The sequence below is a fragment of the Notolepis coatsorum genome (genome assembly GCF_963971535.1).
Source record: "Notolepis coatsorum genome assembly, chromosome: 15".
In the NCBI taxonomy this organism is placed as follows: Eukaryota; Metazoa; Chordata; class Actinopteri; order Aulopiformes; family Paralepididae; genus Notolepis; species Notolepis coatsorum.
The window spans coordinates 22,234,998-22,253,163 of NC_140179.1; the positions used below are offsets into that span (position 1 = coordinate 22,234,998).

The 18,166-nt window shown below is 40.9% G+C and overlaps 1 protein-coding gene across 1 annotated transcript; it reads right to left on the reverse strand.

The window, feature by feature from the left end:
* Positions 1-652: 652 nt before the first annotated feature.
* LOC311241482 (troponin I, slow skeletal muscle-like) lies at positions 653-14,192 on the reverse strand. The gene is made up of 7 exons (XM_084330324.1): positions 14,106-14,192; positions 11,373-11,426; positions 8,383-8,424; positions 5,929-6,060; positions 5,732-5,821; positions 3,042-3,215; positions 653-1,561 (listed from the first exon to the last, which is right to left on the reverse strand). The coding sequence occupies exons 2-7, from the start codon at positions 11,394-11,396 to the stop codon at positions 1,466-1,468; spliced, it is 558 nt and encodes a 185-aa protein (XP_084186450.1). The 5' UTR covers positions 11,397-11,426; positions 14,106-14,192; the 3' UTR covers positions 653-1,465.
* Positions 14,193-18,166: the final 3,974 nt, after the last annotated feature.

An 18,166-nucleotide genomic window follows, 5' to 3' on the forward strand; every position in this document is an offset into this window, starting at 1 on the left:
TTTTATTGCAACACTACTATCACCGACATCTAAGAAGGAAGATCCCCCCTTGAACGGCCCTTCTAAGGTTTCTCTCACATTTTTTCCTATTGCTACGTTTTCCTTACCTTCGCGTGGGGTGTTGCATTCATTTATTTTATTTATTTAAATTTCTTTCGACTTTATGGTGTTTTTGTTTTGATCTTGATTTATTGTGATGTTTCTTCTTGACTTGTTTAAAGAAGACGTGTCCGGCCCATGCGGACATTAACATGTGTTGTCGGGCCTTACAAATACATTTTATTTGAAATTTGATTTGATTACACGGTGTGGAATACACTTCAAAAAACAGAAATGTCAAGAGATAATTGAGCAGGTAACAGGTCCCCCCTCACACGCCTGTACCTCCCTGATACAACCAGCTGGGTGCCACTGAGAAAGAGGTCCCCCCTCACGCACCTGTATACCTCCCTGATACAACCAGCTGGGTGCCACTGAGAAAGAGGTCCCCCCTCACGCGCCTGTATACCTCCCTGATACAACCAGCTGGGTGCCACTGAGAAAGAAAACACGACACGCTCGTATAACAATTTAATTTTCTCGTTTACTTGTCTGAAAGAAAAAATAAAACAACATGTATTTTTTTGGTTTGTAAATAAATATAAACTACGGGGGAACTATACCCAACGAGTCCCTTCTTCAAGAGTCTTCTCATGCACTGTGGTTATAATCCTTATTACAAGTCTGTGGCCTTGTCTCCACTAGCCAGGGTTTAGCCATGCTGTGGCCTTGTCTCCACTAGCCAGGGTTTAGCCATGCTGTGGCCTTGTCTCCACTAGCCAGGGTTTAGCCGTGCTGTGGCCTTGTCTCCACTAGCCAGGGTTTAGCCATGCTGTGGCCTTGTCTCCACTAGCCCGGGTTTAGCCGTGCTGTGGCCTTGTCTCCACTAGCCAGGGTTTAGCTGTGCTGTGGCCTCGTCTCCACTAGCCAGGGTTTAGCCGTGCTGTGGCCTGTCTGAAACACAGTGAGCGTCTCCATTGTCTTTAGAACCTGGCCAAACCTGGCTGGACCCCGGCTGAGACAGACACTCAACAACCTGGCCAGACCTGGTTTAGCCTGTGTACCACGGTTGTTGGTGTGAATGTTGTAGGTTTGCCTACAGTAGTTTACAAGAAACACAATGGAGACACAAACCCAACCATACCATACCATGCTAGACCATGGCTAGCCCCAGCCAGGCTGAACATACATAGCTAATGGAGACACAAACCCAACCATACCATACCATGCTAGACCATGGCTAGCCCCAGCCAGGCTGAACATAGCTAATGGAGACACAAACCCAACCATACCATACCATGCTAGACCATGGCTAGCCCCAGCCGGGCTGAACATAGCTAAAGGAGACAAGGCATTATTTTCCTGAACACACAGCCTCCTCCTCTCTTCTCCTCCTCTCTTCTCCTTCCTTGCATACATCTGCTCCTCACTGTCCACCTCCCGCTGCGTCGAACATCTTCTTGCGTCCCTCCATGCCAGACATGGCCTCCACGTTCTTACGCCAGTCTTCGGAAACCTGCACCTGGGATGGGAAGAAAAGAGAAATGGTGTAAGGTGACAAAGCATTTCTACTCAAATAGTCACTACCTCAGACCTACTGTGGTGACTTTTCACCTTGATGTCACTACCTACTACTATCACCTATGAAATAAAAGAAAATATTAAACATAATAACTAACCTTATTGTCATGCACTTGTCCTAATAAACTAACCTACACTGTAGCACTCAACACTTTGATGAACATTGTTACTCATCTGATAGAGTTGTGCCCTTCCTGCTGACTTGTCGTACAGAACTTGTAAGTCGCTTTGGATAAAAGCATTCAGCTAAATGACTAAATGTACTAAATGTAAATGTACCTCAGACCTACTGTAGGGACTTTTCACCTTGATGTCACTGCCTCAGACCTACTGTAGTGACTTTTCACCTTGATGTCATTGTCTCAGACCTAATGTAGTGACTTTTCACCTTGATGTCACTGCCTCAGACCTACTGTAGTGACTTTTCACCTTGATGTCAGTGTCTCAGACCTAATGTAGTGACTTTTCACCTTGATGTCAGTGCCTCAGACCTACTGTAGTGACTTTTCACCTTGATGTCAGTGTATCAGACCTAATGTAGTGACTTTTCACCTTGATGTCACTGCCTCAGACCTACTGTAGTGACTTTTCACCTTGATGTCAGTGTATAAGACCTAGTGTAGTGACTTTTCACCTTGATGTCACTGCCTCAGACCTACTGTAGTGACTTTTCACCTTGATGTCAGTGTATAAGACCTAGTGTAGTGACTTTTCACCTTGATGTCACTGACTCAGACCTACTGTACATACATCATGTACAGAGTATACATCCTGGCACTCTGCTTTGATACATTCTATACATCAGATACATCCTGGTACTCCAAGAGGAGAAGGGAGTTGCGGGAGAAAATAAATACATTTGATAAAGTTTGGAGAGGAAAAAAACAGATTCTGGCTGTTTCTATATCTTTGTACTTTTACTTTTTTATACTCAAGTACATTTTAACACCAGATAAATACTTTTAAGAATTCACTCAAGGGATTTTCTTACGGCTGACATTAACTTTCACCAGACATCCACGAAATATATCTTTACTTTTAACTAGGGATGTTCGATGTTGGCTTTTTTACCGATATCCGTTATACCGATATTGTCCAACTCTTAATTTCCGATACCGATATCAATCGATACCGATATATGCAGGGTTTCCCCCCCCAAAAAACGGAATCATTTCAGGTAATTAACATTACATATCTCTTGTCGTGGAATTAACACAACATTATGCATACTTTTGACAATAAATAAAATAAGAATTTGTTCTTACTTGTTTGCCTGGGTAAATAAAGGTTAAATAAATGTTAACATTTTTAATTGTTTAAATTTTTTTTAAACCAATAATTTCCGATATTACATTTTAATGCCAATATCGGACATCCCTACTTTTAACTGAAGAATGTACTGGAGTACTTCCTGCGCTCACCTTGTCCTCCTCTTTCTTCACAGACTTCAGGTTGGCCCTCAGGTCCATGGAGCCCTTGTGTTTGGAGCCCAGCAGGGCCTTCATCATCTCCTCCGCAGACACCCTCACTTTCCTCAGGGCGGGCTTCTTGAACTTCCCCCCCAGGTCCTGCACCTTCAACTTCAACTCGTGGATCTATGCGGTCGCCCCCCGGGAAATAAGAGAAGATAAGATGATATGGCTGCTTTTTTATATAACAGCTTTTATCCAAAGCACTTTACAATTTGTTGGGGGGGGGGGCAGGATACAGGGCGGTGGGGGGGTACAGAGCTTCACAGTCCTATACAGTCCAGTATCTATATATACACACTATAGATACAATATAAAATACAAGATAGTCGGGGCGGCTGATTGGCGCAGTGGGCAAGGCGCTCGCCTCTAACGCAGGCGTCTCTGCGTTGCTACCGGCTGGCCGGTCGTTCATACTAACACAATTGGCAAGTGTTAGAGGGTGGGAAAGCCGGTGGGTGGGGATTTGACGTTGTGGACAGCGACTCCTACAGGTCGGTTTGGTGACGCCGGTGCGACGGAAGCAGGAAGTAGCGGGGGCAGCGTGAGCCTCCCACGCGTTACTCCTCACCACTGAGAGCTCGAGCTGCTGCGGTGAAAAGATGCGACAGGCTGCCTCCTCGTGTACTGGAGGGGACACGTGATGCAAGGCTTCTGTCCTCACTACAACTGACCTGTGGGAGGCATAGTCTAGCAAGGTTCAAGACAGGGGAGGGAAGAATTGGATATACAAAATTGGGATGGGAGAAAAATAGAAAAATGGGGAGAAAAAGTGGATACAAAATATATATATACAAGATAGTCCAGTGATATGAGTCTCTAGTACACAATACAAGATAGTCAGTAATACACACATAGATGATAAGATAAGATATAACTTTATTGATCCCCTTGGGGAAATTCAGGATAAGATAAGAAAGGATCAAGGACAATTGACAGATGGATTGTCTGAGACAACTGGACTGAGACAGTAGATTGTATATTGTATTGTATATTGTGTATTGTATATATCTATATTGTATATTCCTCTTTTACTTACTTTTTACTTACTTTTTTACTTACTTTTTTTTTTACTGTATGGAGCACACTCTTAGGGGCTCATAAAGAACCAAGCATGTCACCGTAAAGTGTATTTTATTGTGACAATTAATAAACAAACTTGAACTTGAAACTTGAAACTTGAGACACTCGTATGCATGTGTTTGATTGTACATTTGATGCCTGGCCCAAAAGTACAAAACCTATTCTGGTTTGACCTAAGGTACGTTCAGAGCTTTGCATAACTAGCCCTGTTTCCTACTTCACATGTATGATATTTGTATCTTGCATGTCATAAATGTCTGGATGTAACAGTACTGTATATCTGTATGTCACGTATGTCCTAAATGTTATGAATTGAAAATGAGGGACCCTGATGTAAACAAGACGAAAGTCTTTCTCTGGTCTGCATCCCCTTAGTATTGAGCCGTACTGTATTGTACCCATTCTACAATCTGTTACTAAAATCAATCAATCAATCAATCAATCAATCAATAGTTCTGTGGCTAACGGATGTGACGACCCCCACTCTATCTGCAAATGGGGAGTCTTCTGACTCAGAGAGCATGGTAGAGTGGGTAGGTCGTTACCCCAATTTGAAGCACCTGTGCGGTGCAGAGAGCTGCCTGCAGCACCAATATATATGTTTCCCCTGTCTAACCCCTCAGTCTGATACAACCAGGACAGGTTGTATCAGCCACCAAGCAACACCAACTTTGGATCCTCTCTCCATTCTGATATACATTTGTTGTTTAATCAATTATTGTTTCTTTAGATAGGATTAAATAAATTATTTTTGTTAAATTGGCATCACGTGTGGACTCCCTATTTGTGACAAACCTCTTGTTTGTCATACGGAGCAGGAGCCTCCTGTGAGAAGCACAGTCCTTATAGAAACCATGCATAGCTTGTGTCTTATCTATTTTATTTTTTCTATTTTATTTTTTCTATGCCTATATTATTCTATTTTATTATTGTATTTTGCACAATCAATGCGGGCATGCATGACCACCCGCATTTCCCTGTATGCCCTGGTATGTATGTGACAAATAAACCTCTTGATTCTTGAAGACCTTCAGTAGAAACATCATCCACGAGTATGAAATAGAGCCAGGGCTCCAAAGTTCTGAACGTACACATCTATAGACCTGTTCGCTGGTCTCCACACATACTGTATTCGAGCCAATCAGCAATACACACTTTGAGTCATGTGGCTAAGTTACCCCGGACCTGCGCGAGCTGCTGCGCCAAAGGACGTACAACGGGGCCTCTATGGAGAAACCATGACACTTGTTCTGACCAGGATTACGTTCCTTTCTGCTTTCTGCCTGGGGTCGTCTGCTCGTGCATATTTGTCATGACGTCGTCGGCGAACAGGTCTATACTCATAGTACTACTCAGTCACTACTCTTACTACTCACTACTCTTACTACTCACTACTCTTACTGCTCACTACTCTTACTGCTCACTACTCTTACTACTACTCACTACTTTAAATACTGGAATTTGAAAACCTCTCATCTCCAGATGGACTCATGTGGTTGTTTGATCTGAAGGAGTGCTAACTCTGACACGAGATCCAACATGTTGATGAAGAAACTCACATCTTTGGTGTGTTTGTTCACTTTGGATTCACAGTCGTATCGTTCCTCGTCCACACCGTCGATCTGGGAATGAAGCTGCTTGCAGAGTTTCTGAGGAGAAACGTATATATAGATTAGAAAGGACTGTCCATCCATTATGTGGGAACATTAGTTTGTGAGATGTTCTCCCCTGATTGGTCGAGTCGCGTGCCACTCACCTGAAGCTCGTCCAATGGCATTCCAGATAGCTGCAGGGCCGGGAGCTTCTCTCCCAGGTAGAGCTCTTTCGCCTCGTCTCTCTCCTGGGTCTCTCTTTCCAAATCCTCACACGCTCTGGAGAGCAGCAGGATCTGGTTGCGTCAGAACGGGGCCGGGATTAAGATATTGAAAGTAAGTAAATAAGTAAATAAAGTTTATTTATATAGCACCTTTCACAGACCAGGGTCACAAAGTGTTTCACATAGTAAAAACATCAATAAAATGCAAAAAGATAGCAGCATGGTAAAAGAAAATAATTAAAAACATGAAACAGATAAAAAAAAAAGACATAAAAGATTTACACAGAGCATAATTCGCCAAACGCCTGTTTAAACAGCACAGTCTTTAGCTGCTTTTTAAAAGTCTTTACAGATCTAAGGTCCAAGGGCAGAGCATTCCATAGCCTGGGGGCCACGGTTTCGAATGCTCTGTCCCCTTTTTTATTCAATCTAGAACGGGGGTCAGCCAGCAAGCCCTGATCCGACGACCTGAGCAATCTATTCGTGGTGTAAGGACGCAGTAGGTCGCAGATGTAGGCATGTGCCTGACCATGGAGTGCTCTATAGGTGATGACCAGAACCTTAAAGTGAAAGTCTAGTTTTTCTTTCAACCACAGTAATTGAACAGGCTCTGTACAACAGCAGTGTTGTAGTCGAGTCACTAAATCTCGAAATCTCAAGTCTCAAGTCCCCAGTGTTCGAGTCCAAGTCCGAGTCACCAAAGAAGAGCCCCCATGTCGAGTTTCGAGTCCACAGTGTTCGAGTCGAGTCCAAGTCGAGTCCACATTACCCGAGTCCAAGTCATCAAGGTTGAGTCCACTCCACTCTGGCAGTCAAAGAGCTGACGTACAAATAAAAAAAGGTCTACATTAAACATAAATGACACAGCGGTCACTGTTTCAAAGAGAGTTTATTTACTTTGTGACACAATAGCCAAACAAATGCACTCGCCATCAATATCTTATGCCAAATGATTAGGGCCTATTACACAAGTCAGAGTCAGAGTCTGCACCTTCCGAGTCTGAATGCAGTCAAGGCTTGAGTCCAAGTCCGAGTCATCAGTGCTCACGTCCAAGTCGAGTCACGAGTCCTGAACATCAGTCCAGGACTCGAGGACTACAACACTGTCAAACAGACCAGGGGTCATGTCATCAATAGGCGAGCGAAGTAGCAGAAGAACACATTGGTGACCAGGGGTGTAAAAAGTACCCAGAAATTATACTTAAGTGAAAGTATGGGTACCGTCTCAAAATCGCACTCAAGTAAAAGTCAGAGTATCTGGCTAAAAACACACTTGAATAAAAATCTAAAAGTTTCTACTTTTAAATGTACTTAAGTACTCAAAAGTAAAAGTAAAAACTTTTTTTTATTGCAAGGGATAGACCAGGGGTCTCAAACTCATTGCATCGTGGGCCAAGTTTTCATTAGAACTTTGTGGCCATCTTCTGTAGCTTGTCACTCTGACTGTCTATTCTTCTTCTTTTTTCTTTTTTTTTCTTTTTTTTTTTGGTCTTTTTCCCCCTCCATTTTTCCTCCGATTTTCTCCCATCCCAATGTTAGTCGTATGCCAATTCCCAGTCCCTTCCTGGTCGCTGCGCTTTACCCCCCACAGTCAGATCATTTGGGAGAGTGGAGGCTACCACGTGCTTCCTCCGACACACGTCCAGCCAATCACCGCTTCTTTTCACCTGGCAGCGCGGATTCTCATTGAGAGGGCGTAGCGTGTGGGAGGACCACACTATCCCCCTCACGTCCAATCCGCGCTTAGCAGGCGCCCCGACCGAACTGTAGGAGTCGCTGTTTACAACGACCCGGACCCACCCCGCCAGCTTCTCCCACCCTCTGATACAGCCAATTGTATCAGTGCAGACGGCCAGCCAAGCTGGTGACAACCCCGGAGCTGTGAGCTGGATTCGAACAGGCGAACCAAGCTCACAGCTCCGGGGCTGGTGACGAACGCAATCTCCGCTCGACCACCTAACCGCCTGTCTATTCTTCTGATAGCAGGTGTTTAATCAAAGATCCCCCGCTTTCTAGTCTTGCACAAGGACCAATCAGCATGGGTATGGGCGGGTTAATTTTCCATTGATGGGGATTTGATTGGCTGTTTTTAAATAAAGTGCGGCCGCCGGATTAATAACGTTAAACGTTAGCTTGGCCAGAGAAACAAATATACTAATTAAAATGGTTGGACCTGCGAGATTTGTACTTTGTACTTTGTAGGTCTGCATTTTAAATGTAAAGAGTAAAAAGTATGTTTTTTTCTCTGAAATGTAATTGAGTAAAAGTACAAGTATACAAACCTAATAATACTCGAGTAAAGTACAAATCCCCAAAACAGTACTTAAGTATTGTAACGAAGTACAATCACTCAAGTACTTTACACAACCTCGTGCTCACAGCCGGGCGACTCACTTTGAGGGAGAGCTTGCGTGAAGCCGAGATCTTCGACTTCGGCTGCGGAAGAAAGCGTTTGTTGATTCATTTTGATTGCATACTTAAAGGGGCACTTCACCCAAAAACAATGCTGCTTTCTTTTGCACATAATCTCACACACATCCAAAAGAAACAGCTTTACACACATTCATATAGTTTGCCAGATATTGAGGGTAAAATGAGTTTGAATATGGCCACCAGTGATTGAATCCTTGTGTTGTGTTAATTACAGTTCAATGAAATAATGTAGATGAAAAAATAGCAATAGCTTGTCTTATAGGGACTGCTACTTTATAATTTCATTGAGCTGTAATTAACAGAAGAATTCAATGTCCCTGATGACATCACTGGTAGCCATTTTCAAACTCATTTACTCTCAATAACTGTCAAACTAAATGAATGTTTTTGTGTGCGAGATTATGAGCGGAAAAAAATCAGCATTGTTTTTTGGTGATGTTTCGTGAAGATAGATAGATAATTTGCAATAATCACTGGGGTTGGTCATAGGGCATACAGCTGGCTGGTCAGTAACTGAATATAATATGTTTGCTGTATACAATGTATTATCTATAAAGACGTGCATGGAAAACTATTATAAGAGGACTCTCAAGTGCCCAGGCCGGGATGCATGCCAATTAGCCACTTAAGGAAAAGATAGTGCCTTATTATTAGTACACAGTGAGGCGGAAAGCGCTCGACAGCAGATAGCAGCAGCAGCAGGGACTGATAGCTGTGAAGCACCAGCCCAGACCTCTGCTGTAGTGGAGCCATGTGGTGGATTAACCCTTTCACTACCACACGACAAAGGGTTAACCCTTTCACTACCACACTACAGCAGGTTTAACCCTTTCACTACAACACAACAAAGGGTTAACCCTTTCACTACCACACTACAGAAGGTTTAACCCTTTCACTACAACACAACAAAGGGTTAACCTTTTCACTACCATATACAGAAGGTTAACCCTTTCACTACGACATGACAAAGGGTTAACCCGTTCACTACCACACTACAGAAGGTTAACCCTTTCACAACCACACTGCAGACGGTTAACCCTTTCACTACAACACGAGAGAGGGTTAACCCTTTCACAACCACACTACATAAGGTTAACCCTTTCACAACCACACTACAGCCGGTTAACCCTTTCACTACCACACTACAGACGGTTAACCTTTCACTACCACTACAGGAGGTTAACCCTTTCACAACCACACTACAGACAGTTAACCCTTTCACTACCACCTACAGACGGTTAACCCTTTCACAACCACACTACATAAGGTTAACCCTTTCACAACCACACTACAGACAGTTAACCCTTTCACAACCACACTACAGACAGTTAACCCTTTCACAACCACACTACAGACGGTTAACCCTTTCACAACCACACTACAGGCAGTTAACCCTTTCACTGCCACACTACAGAAGGTTAACATTTCACTACCACACTACAGAAGGTTAACCTTTTCACAACCACACTACAGACGGTTAACCCTTTCACTACCACACTACAGAAGGTTAACCTTTCACTATCACACTACAGATGGTTAACCCTTTCACAACCACACTATAGATGATTAACCCTTTCACAGCCACACTACAGAAGGTTAACATTTCACTACCACACTACAGAAGGTTAACCTTTTCACAACCACACTACAGCCGGTTAACCCTTTCACAACCACACTACAGATGATTAACCCTTTCACAGCCACACTACAGAAGGTTAACCCTTTCACAACCACACTACAGATGGTTAACCCTTTCACTACCACACTACAGACGATTAACCCTTTCACAACCACACTGCAGAAGGTTAACCCTTTCACAACCACACTACAGAAGGTTAACCCATCACTACCACACTACAGAAGGTTAACCCTTTCACAACCAACTACAGAAGGTTAACCCATCACTACCACACTACAGAAGGTTAACCCTTTCACAACCACACTACAGACAGTTAACCCTTTCACTACCATACTACAGAAGGTTAACCTTTCACTACCACACTACAGACGGTTAACCCTTTCACAACCACACTACAGATGGTTAATCCTTTCACAACCACACTACAGAAGGTTAACCCTTTCACAACCACACTACATAAGGTTAACCCTTTCACAACCACACTACATACGGTTAACCCTTTCACAACCACACTACAGAAGGTTAACCCTTTCACTACCACACTACATAAGGTTAACCCTTTCACAACCACACTACAGACGGTTAACCCTTTCACAACCACACTACATAAGGTTAACCCTTTCACAACCACACTACAGATGGTTAACCCTTTCACTACCACACTACATAAGGTTAAACCTTTCACAACCACACTACAGAAGGTTAACCCTTTCACAACCACACTACATACAGTTAACCCTTTCACTACCACACTACAGAAGGTTAACCTTTCACTACCACACTACAGAAGGTTAACCCTTTCACAACCACACTACAGACGGTTAACCCTTTCACTGCCACACTACAGAAGGTAACCTTTCACTACCACACTACAGAAGGTTAACCTTTTCACAACCATACTACAGACGGTTAACCCTTTCACTACCACACTACAGAATGTTAACCTTTCACTATCACACTACAGACGGTTAACCCTTTCACAACCACACTACAGATGATTAACCCTTTCACAACCACACTACAGAAGGTTAACCCTTTCACAACCACACTACAAACGGTTAACCCTTTCACTACCACACTACAGACGATTAACCCTTTCACAACCACACTACATAAGGTTAACCCTTTCACAACCACACTACAGAAGGTTAACCCGTCACTACCACACAACAGAAGGTTAACCTTTCACTACCACACTACAGAAGGTTAACGCTTTCACTACCACACTACAGAAGGTTGACCTTTCACTAAAACAGAAAGGGTTAACCTTCTGTAGTGTGGTAGTGAAAGGGTTAACGCTCAGCTGGCTCACCTTCTCAGTCAGTTTGGGATTCATTGGTCCGGAGGGGGATGTGGTTGGTCTCCACTGCAAAGGGGAACAAGTGAGATTTGATTGATTGATTGATTGATTGAAAACTTTATTAACAGATTGCAGAATGGGTGCAGTACAGTAATTGTTAAGGGGATGCAGACCAGAGAAAGACTTTCGTCTTGTTTACATCAGGGTCCCCCATTTTCCATTCATCATAACATTTATGACATACATGACATACAGATAGACAGTACTGTTACATCCAGACATTTATGACAAACCAGATATACAAATATACAGTACTGTTTAAGAGTACAATGCCTATCATATAGACCCTGACGTTGGAAACTCTGATTAAGAGACAGAGTTTCTAAAAGAGAGTATATACATTTGAGGGGGAAGAAACTGTACATTGGAGGGTGTTGGGTAGGTAGTGTTTATTTTCCATTTTTTGGACTTCATGGTGTTTTTGTTTTGTTCTTGATTTATTGTGATGTTTCTTCTTGACTTGTTTAAAGAAGACGTGTCCGGCCCATGGGGCCATTAACGTGTGTTGTCGGGCCTTACAAATACATTTGATTTGATTTGATTTGATTTGATTTGATTTGATTTGATTTGATTTGATTTGATTTGATTTGATTTGATAGCTTGGATTTATATACAGAAGCCCCTTTCAGGAAACCCAAGGATGCTTCACAAAGCAACAATAAAAACGGAATCCAGGAAATAGTAGTATGAATGAGGGACAGGGGGACAACTACGTGCCATAGACCTGAACACAATATAGCCTTCTTCAAATCAAATGCATTCAAATCACAGAAGTACTCTCCATGAGCTACAACCACCACATGGCGGATTGAAATATCACTTATTTCACTAAAAGTGTACCGTGTTCATGGTAAAAAGAAAACACAAGAGAGAGGACAGTTTAGGGTTGACTGTTCCCCCCACTGAGGCAGAGTGTACCCTGATCCGTACAGGTGCTGTGGTGGACGACACCATCCTCTGACATAGGGGTTAAAGACAAGGGCACGATGGGCTCAAGTCACTCCCTTGTATGTCCAGTGTCGCCTCACTGTTTAGCTCAGTATGACTAATGGAGGCTTAATTAAATTGTTAGCGGATAACATCAACGGCCGTATCCGTATCGTACAGAACATATCTGTCTCGTACCTGTCTGATTGTGGAGTTAACCCTTTCACTGCCGCACTACCGAACGGTTAACCCTTTCACTGCGACAATACACAGAAGGTTAACCCTTTCACTGCCACACAACAGCAGGTTAACCCAACCGTCGGTAGTGTGATAGTAAAGGGTTAACCTTCTGTAGTGTGGCAGTGAAAGGGTTAAAGCAATGTCAAAACATATAAACAGTTTAAAATAAAATACAGTCAAATGGTTTTACAGAGGTACAGAGACGAAGAAGGGGTTTGATAACTGGCAGTATGTATGTATATATATATGTATATATGTGCATATGTAGGTATATAGTTGTATATTATATATGTATACAAATGGCTAGAGGAACTATACAGGGTAACCTACAGTTTTGGCAAATATTAATAAGGTATTATTAAAAAATGTATTGTTAACTAAGTACATTTTTTCAATATAGGTCTAGTAATGTAATAATAATAATAATAATAATAATAATAATAATAATAATAATAATAATAATAATAATAATAATAATAATAATAATAATAATAATAATAATAATAATAATAATAATAATAATAATAATAATAATAATAATAATAATAATAATAATAATAATAATAATAATAATAATAATAATAATAATAATAATAATAATAATAATAATAATAATAATAATAATAATAATAATAATAATAGTTTTTCACATTAGGATCTAACATCCCAACAGGCCACCTAGTTTATGGTTTGATACAACTGTATGAATTCAAATGTATGAATTAGTAAATATAATATAGTATGTTCTGATGAGTAAAATGGGGTGGGATTAAATAAGTGTATGCTTCTTCCCACTCCTTTTCAAATATGTAAATAAAAAAATAAAAGATAAAAGAAAATAATTTGAGTTTGACTTTTTTGTTTGTTCTTTGTTCTTTTTTATTTCAAATTTTTTAATATACATTTATTACTTGAACAGCTTAAGGCTATATCTGTACTTGATGTTTGTTTGTTATGTTGCATATTTGAAATAAACTTCAATCAATCAATCAATCAATCAATATCCGTATCGTACAGAACAGGCTCCAAAGCTCTGTCTAAAGTCAACATCTCCTCTCAAAGAAAGACAACCGTGAGAAAATACACAAGAAAACATACTTTTATAAAAAACAATATTAAAGTAACAGATATGGAACATTTATATTATTAAGAGTCAATGAAACCAGAGAACTGCAGCCTCATCAGATATCTACAAACCCTGAAAATATTAGTCCGTAATGATGTTCCTTAGATACCTAATAACGATGGAAATCCTTAACGTTCAAGTTATGGAATATAAGCCCATCGGACCCCAGGATGAATAGCTTTCGTCAAGTGCAAAAGCTAATGGGGATCCTAAATAAACATAAACATAAAGCCAACTTGTCCAACTTGAAATCCTTTCAAATACAAGACAATGGATCATTCTGGGAGGGGGGACAAAATATTTTTTAAACTTAAGTCAACTTGAAAAGAAAGTTCTCAATAATCTTCTCACCAAACCAGCGCCCCATGCCTAATGGAAGTATATCATCTTACCTGGACTTGAGCGACTGCGTTGAGTAGTAAGTCAGGCGACGGTGAGGTCTGAGACAATGGGGGGCTTATATTATGTGAGAGGTGGGACGAGAGAGTGGACAACAGATCCGGCCCCAAGAATGTGCTGGCGAGAGGGCATGGGACATACAGCAGCTCCTATCACGGTGTGACGCGGGCAATGTAATAATAATTCATGATCAAAACCCTTTCACTGCCACACTACAGAAGGTTAACCCTTTACTATCACACTACCGACGGTTAAGTGTGATAGTAAAGGGTTAACCTTATGTAGTGTGGCAGTGAAAGGGTTAACCTGCTGTTGTGTGGCAGTGAAATGGTTAACCTTATGTTGTGTGGCAGTGAAAGGGTTAACTTGTGTATTGTCGCAGTGAAAGGGTTAACCGTTTGGTAGTGCGCCAGTGAAAGGGTTATCCTGCTGTCGTGTGGCAGTGAAAGGGTTAACCTTATGTTGCGTGGCAGTGAAAGGGTTAACCTTCTGTGTATCGTCGCAGTGAAAGGGTTAACCGTTTTTGTAGTGCGGCAGTGAAAGTGTTAAAGCTCAAGGCCTAATTAATGGTACCGTCCACAAACCGGTCCCGCTAGGTCACGCAGAATAAGAAATATAACTGTTTAATCTTGTATAATATATACTTATTTTATAACATTATAATAACAATAATAACGTTAACGGTACGGCACTTACATCAATTGCTCCAATTACTTTTCCATTTGTAATGATGTAATCGTTTGTAGTAAAAAATGTACAATTACACTAATGGCCCAAAGAACTGGACGCGAGGGTTTAATTATCTCTAAGTGATGAAGCGGTTGATGAGTCTAGAGACGCTGAACATTGATCATGCATAGTGTAACTGTGGTGTAATACTCTAAGAATAGCCCAGGCTCGTTGTGCATTCACCCGCTCTGAGGCTCCGCCCCCGGTTTAAATTCGGTAACACCGTCACCACGACGACAGACCTCCGGCCACAAGTTTACCATCTGGGTGAATTAGCCCAATGCAAACATGAACTATAATAGAATAGAATAGAATAGAATAGAATAGAATAGAATAGAATAGAATAGAATAGAATAGAATAGAATAGAATAGAAGTACTTTAAATATCCTGAGGGATATTTGATACTACAAATCGCTCACATTAGACATTTAGACAGAACAAAGTCACGAATAAGAATAACAAAACAAATTGCCTAAGAGTAAGAATAGAATAAAATATACAGTAAAAATATACAGAAGTCTACAGTAAGTGTAATATTGCACAGTGTTGTTTCAAAAGTAAAAGTCCAGGAAGATGGTAACTGTCACTCTGTGCTGTAATAACTATGATGTCACTTTGTTGTTTTTTTCCCCTTTCGGTATAGAGGTTTACCACAGAAATACTGTAGTTATTAAAAGTATTCCTGTAGTTTTTTCATACAGAGTATAGCGATGTACTAACTACAGTAAATGCATACTAGAATATTATAGACGTATGGTGAATCATGCTAATATGCACATGTTTTTTCATACACACTAAACAGACTTACCATAGATGTGCTATATATATACTGTATGGTCTACCATAGTATCTCTACACTGATTCACTATGGCCTACTATTATATACTTATTGGTGTGTATGAAAAAAAAAATCCATAGGAATACAATCATTTTACATAAAGTGAATCTTCACGTGAGAAGTACTGAACGTAACTGAAGATAAGGGGTTTGATAACTGGCTGTATGTATGTGTATGTATGTATACTGTATATGTATGTATATATGTGCATATGTAGGTATGTACTTGTATATATGTATATAAAATAGCTAGATAAACTATACAGGGTAACCTATAGTTTTGGCAAATAATAATAAGGAATTATCTAAGTAATTTTTTTCATTATACGTCTGACAATAAAGAGAGCAGTTATTTGAATGGCTTAGGCTATATCTGTACTTGTTGTTTGTTTGTTGTTGTTGTTGTTGTTGTTGTTGTTGTATATTTCAAATAAACTTCAATCAATCAATCAATCAATAAATCATTGATACATTATCCGTAGCGCAGTATCGGAGCTCGTGGGAGAGCTTGTTGTGTTGTGTCGGCTGTATATTAATCAGCGGTCATAAATTCCACCGGTCTTGAACGCGACACACGCAGCCAATTCTTTCACCACTGTGGCGACTTGATTGATTTATTGCAAGGATAGTATATCTGCTGTGAAGAACAGGATCCAAACGTAAACAAAGGTTAAAAGGCAGTACAGAAGACAGTATTATATGACTGAGCTCCTGGACGAACACTACTTGAGTGTAAACTGTACTGGTATAAGATGTATTTTGTAAAATGTTTGTTTACGTTGGCTTTGTTTATAAACACTGCAGTAAAACAGACCTATATTCTGATTTACAAGGGTTTTAAAAAGTTACAGAAATATTATTTTCCATAATTTTCCAGAACTGTTCTCTGTATGTGAACATACCCCATGTCAAAAATATTCCATAATTGGGGCTTTAATTAAATTGGAGATTGTTGAAGTGTTGTATGTCAGACAGACAGACAGACAGACAGACAGACAGACAGACAGACAGACAGACAGACAGACAGACAGACAGACAGACAGACAGACAGACAGACAGACAGACAGACAGACAGACAGACAGACAGACAGACAGACAGACAGACCGACAGACCGACAGACAGACAGACAGACAGACAGACAGACAGACAGACAGACAGACAGACAGACAGACAGACAGACAGACAGACAGACAGACAGACAGACAGACAGACCACATGAGGAATGAAAGACTGAAGAGATGCCAGTGAAGGACAGAAGAGGAGGAGGGGGGGGGGGAAGAGGTCTGTGCTGTCAATCGTGACCAATTTGGAAGAAGAAATCAATAAATAATACAGGTCCCTGGCTGACTGTGAACCTATGAACCAAGTTTGAACTGGTTTGAATTGGATGAGAATTGTGGGCTATGGACACACACACACACTCGCGCGCGCATGCTCTTCTCTTCTGAGACGAATATCAACACAGACTGTCGAAGATCAAGCATTTTACTCAAACGTTGTACTAATCTGGAGCTACTTGTACTTTACTTGAGTATTTTCCATTTTATGGAACTTTATACTTTTTACTCCACTACATTTCAAAGGAAATATTGTACTTTTTACTCCACTACATTCATCTGAACCCATCAGTTACTAGTTACTTTGAAGAAAAACATTTTGCATAGAAAACATGGAAAAGATTTATGAAGATGATGTACTGTACCAACTTCCAGAGGATAACTGGACCACATACCACTTCAACCCTTTCACTACCACACTACAGAAGGTCAACCCTTTCACTACCACACTACAGAAGGTTAACCTTTCACTACCACACTACAGAAGGTTCACCCTTTCACTACCACACTACAGAAGGTTAACCTTTCACTACCACACTACAGATGGTTAACCCTTTCACTACCACACTACAGAAGGTTAACCTTTCACTACCACACTACAGATGGTTAACCCTTTCATCACCACTACAGAAGGTCAACCCTTTCACTACCACACTACAGATGGTTAACCCTTTCACTACCACACTACAGAAGGTTAACCCTTTCACTACCACACTACAGACGGTTAATTAAGCATTACATCACGCGCAGGAGTGGTTTGTGAAAAATAAACCATGCCTAGGGGTGGTCGTTAGACCCCCCTAGGCATGGTTTATTTTTCACAAACCACGACTACAAGTGGTGTAATGCTTTTATACAACTGGCACATTCATCCAACCTTATTGCTATACAATAAACACACATTAATCGAAGATTTATTGAAAAAACCATCCACAGAAAAAGTTGTTCCCAAAAAAAAAGAGAAGTTGCCTCCATGTGGAAGCAGCTCGGAAGTGCATCCAACTGTTCTCAATGTCTCTCAACTAAGACATCCAACAAACTAACACATCCAACTGTCTTTCAACTAAGACATCCAACAAACTAACACATCCAACTGTCTTTCAACTAGACATCCAACAAACTAACACATCCAACTTTTCTTTTGTTTTG